The sequence below is a fragment of the Felis catus genome, chromosome B4 (genome assembly GCF_018350175.1).
Source record: "Felis catus isolate Fca126 chromosome B4, F.catus_Fca126_mat1.0, whole genome shotgun sequence".
Classification (NCBI taxonomy): Eukaryota; Metazoa; Chordata; class Mammalia; order Carnivora; family Felidae; genus Felis; species Felis catus.
Genome location: NC_058374.1, coordinates 81,626,200 through 81,630,642, shown reverse-complemented (window position 1 = coordinate 81,630,642; position 4,443 = coordinate 81,626,200). Strand labels below are relative to the sequence as shown.

Sequence of the window (4,443 nt, the reverse complement as noted above, 5' to 3'; positions counted from 1 at the left end):
TTATTTTTTCCCCAAACAAGAAAAATTAATTAAACAAATAGCAGTATTAATAAGACAAATAAAAAAGAATAAAAATAACATGCTTTAGTAAAAAATGCTTTAGTAAACCATTTCTTTTAAAGGTCTGCAAGTAATACATATAATGAAATATACTGGCATGTTTAATATAAAAGGGGATAATATAACATGGAAATAAGTAGAATTGCTATACATAGAAAGGACAGGTAGTAATATCATGTTGGAAAGGGGGATTTTACTCTACTAGTCAAGATTCTTTTGGCTTATTTAAGAATGAAATTGACATGTGACAGATTAACAGGAGAAAATCAAATTAATTACATATTTATGGGTGGCTCCATAAGGATATGAGAATTATCAGCAGTCAGGCAATTGAGGCTTATGTGCCATTCTGAGCTAAGAAGAAGGGTATACCAGGGGCTGGGACTTTGAAGAGAAGGAAGACAATTCAAAGGAAAATGAAAAAGAGTAAGTATTTGGTAAAAAAATGTTTGCTGGCCCATACAGAAACAATGGGACGTACAGAAGAATTTTATCAAACAGACTTTGCTAACTTCCTCCCTCTCTACCACATCTAACTCATATTACACTGTAGTTATCTATGGTGATGGTTCCCTTTTTGGAGCAGGTCTTCTGTCTAAATTCTTTTAGGCATTTGAAGAGGAGGTAAAAAGAAAAACATTGTGAGTCTTCCATTTCTTAAAAATAATCTGCTTAAATCAATCATCGAGCCAAAGAGACAATTTTGAGGTGGCACATTTTACTTCCCTATAATAATTTCTGGATTATTCAACAATTTTACAAAGAAACCGCAACCCAGATTATGTAGACACATGTAGGAATACACTTCAAAAAAATTGAAAAAAAGACACAATATTTCTTATTAAAATATGTTGTCTGTTTTTGTCATGTGCTGCATTGTTTTCTTTATTATATATCCTGAAAAAACAACTGTACATTTTAATATAGCAGAGCCAGTCAAGAAAATTTATAATAATTATTATATACTTTCAGTGCACAAAAATTTCACTTTAATTAATGTAAATCAGTGCTGCTTAGTCATTGGCTACCACAGGAATTGTAATATAATTCTAAATCCTTCTTTTGAAAATCACCATGATACACATTCTAACACACAAAACAGCCTAGTGCATTTGTACAGGTGGAATAAAAATGATAGAAAAATACATTTAAAATAATTCATATTCTTTTATTTAAATTATGCATGCAGAGTTGAGTCCACTCAGGGGGAATGGGTAAAAATGTGTATTAACCAAAGAAAATATCCAAGTTCCAGAGAAAAGTTGTGAGAAATATAATGAGAACTAATGGATGGGAAAGAATTTAGAATTGACTGTAGCATGTAATTATGTGGCATCTCCAATTTCAGACTGGAGGAATCGTTTGCAAATTGGTAAAGAATATATACTTTTTTCTGCTTTAGGTAAACATAAATATTTAGTTAATTTATATATATTTAGTTACACTATAGATTTAGTATATATATTTAGTTTATATATTTATGTTAACTTATATATATTTAAGTTAATTTATATACACTTAGGCTAATTTATATATATTTATGTTTTATATATATATATATATATATATATATATATATATATATATATATATATATAGGTTGATTTGTCTTCTTATGTACATTTGATAGGTCTCATAAAAGAGAAATGAAAAAACAATCGATGGAAATAGATTTCATTCTCCAAGGATTGACAGATGACCCACAATTGCAAATTGTGGTTTTCATGTTTCTATTTCTTAATTACATATTGAGCTTGTTGGGGAACTTAATCATTATCCTCCTTACCCTGCTAGATCCTCGCCTCAAGCCACCAATGCATTTTTTTCTCCATAATTTCTCATTTTTGGAAATCATATTCACAACAGTATGTATTCCCAGATACTTGATAACCATTGTGGCTAGAGAAAAAACCATCTCATATAACAATTGTGCAGCTCAATTATTTTTTATTCTTTTACTGGGGGTTATGGAGTTTTACCTTGGCTGCTATGTCCTATGACCGCTATGTTGCCATCTGTAATCCCTTGCATTACCCAATCATTATGAACAGCAAAGTGTGCTATCAACTTGTACTCTCCTCTTGGGTAACTGGATTCCTAATCATCTTTCCACCAATGGTCATGGGACTCAAGCTGGATTTTTGTGCTTCCAAAATAATTGATCACTTTATGTGTGAAACTCCTCCTATCCTGCAGATATCCTGCACAGATACACATGTCCTAGAATTGGTGTCTTTTATCTTTGCTGTTGTGACACTTATGATCACATTGGTGTTGGTGATTCTGTCTTACACTTGCATTATTAAGACCATTATTAAATTCCCTTCAGCACAGCAAAGGACCAAAGCTTTTTCCACCTATACTTCCCATATGATTGTTGTCTCCATGACTTATGGGAGTTGCATCTTTATGTATATTAAACCATTTGCCAAAGAAAGAGTGACTTTATCCAAAGCTGTAGCTTTGCTGTATACCTCAGTTGCCCCTTTACTAAATCCCTTTATTTATACCCTAAGGAAACAGCAGGTAAAAGAAGTCTTCTGGGATATGTTACAAAAGATGTGCTTTTCATAAAAACAATTGTAATAAATGCTACAAATCATAATCTTATAAAAACAAAAAAATGTTTCATTCACTTCTTGTGACATGTTTTTCTACCTCATTACTTATTATATAGGACATTCTCTTTGTTTCGCCTTTAATTTTTTTTTAAGTTTATTTATTTTTTGAGAGAGAGCAAGAAGGGGAAGGGCAGAGAGAGAGGGAGAGAGAAAAATCCCAAGAAGGCTCTGCACTGTTAGTGCAGAGCCCTCACAGGGCTTGAACTCACAAATCATGAGATTAATGACCTGAGCAGAAATCAAGAATTTGACACATAACCAACTGAGACACCCAGGCACCACTCATATAGGACAGTCTCTTGAAGAATCTTGCAGCTCAGTGCCACCAATACATTTTATTCTTCCTAATGAAAGCACCTGCTACAATAACTTATTCCCTCAAGTCTGTAATACAAGCTTTAAGTAACATTTATTTGTTATATATTAGCCTCTAGAAACCATACTTTAAATAAAGTATGTCTTTTATAAGTATAACTTGTTATATGTCATTTGGTAGTTAAATACATATTGTGTATCTCCCTTATTTCAGGCATTGCAAGGGGCTCAGTCCTTACCTTTAAGAAGCTTGCATTGCTTAACGGAGACAAACACAAAACTCCAATATTGCTATACAGTGTATAATTAGTGTTGTAATAAAGGAATATTAAAATACTTTACAGCATATTGTATGGCTTCTAAGTAATTTTGGAGATCTGGGAGGCCTTTTAGGAGAAAGTAATAATTATGTTGAGACTAAAAATACACATAGAGAAAGATGAATGAGGTACAAATATATGCAGATAACAAATATATGCAGATAATATGGAGGTATTAGATAACTACATGCATTTGGAGAATTGGTATATCTAATATTTCAAACAGGATTTGTGAGATATTCAGCCTGGGTTCAGTAAATGTTTCCTTACATACACAATGTAGAATACTGCAAAGAATACATAAAAATTTTGTGCCTAATAATTTCCATATATAAAATAGGAGAAATTTAATCCACAGCTCATAGTTCATTAAATATATGCTATTAGAACTATTTAGCACTCAGTAAAAGATATTGCTTATTTTGGACAATTCAAGAATGTGGTCCAACAAGTGCTTAATATACTGTTATAAAGGTAGAGGTAACAAGTCTAGAGAAGTTGGAGGGACCTGTATGCTAAAATTATATTTTGGACTTAAACCTGGTAGATCAGTAATTTTGAAAGGTTTTGTGTAAGAATCACTTTGGTAGTCTTATAATTTAAGGTTATCATTCCTGTCCCTACCATCCCTATGTCTGGAATACAACCAATATATGCTATGTTATCCATCTGTTTTCTAAAATTGTTATGAAATAAATTCAGTGTGTTTGATAATAACAGAGTGTTGTTACCTGATATAAGGTTTATTTGCCAAAATATTTCTGTCAATTCCAGTTTCTTTTCTACCTAGCAAAACTATGTTAGTGAATTCTGACCTGAGGAAATAATGCACAGATTCTTTCGCTTTGGCCACAATAGTGTATCTCTTAATATTAAAAAATTCAGCAAACTTCCAGTCAGGAAGGATACATTTCCTTTGTGTAGGTGTTCCGTCCCTTACTGTTGATTTAGGGAGGTGATAGAACCATATCTTTCATCTATCTCATTCCTTTTGTTTCATGGTAATTAGGTTAATACTTCCATCTGTTTATAAACCCTGTGTAAATGCATCTGACCCTAATTGTTGGTGGCTGTTTTTAGAATCTGATATACAAGAAAACTTTGGTTTTGGTCCTTTACTAGCAATT

General features: G+C 32.0%; 1 protein-coding gene across 1 annotated transcript; it reads left to right on the top strand.

The window, feature by feature from the left end:
- The first annotated feature begins 1,706 nt into the window (after window positions 1-1,706).
- LOC101101234 (olfactory receptor 6C6) lies at window positions 1,707-2,785 on the top strand. The gene is given in 2 exon segments (XM_023257761.2): window positions 1,707-2,038; window positions 2,040-2,785. Coding segments are annotated over 2 exon segments (927 nt in total). The 3' UTR covers window positions 2,635-2,785.
- The last annotated feature ends 1,658 nt before the right edge of the window (window positions 2,786-4,443 follow it).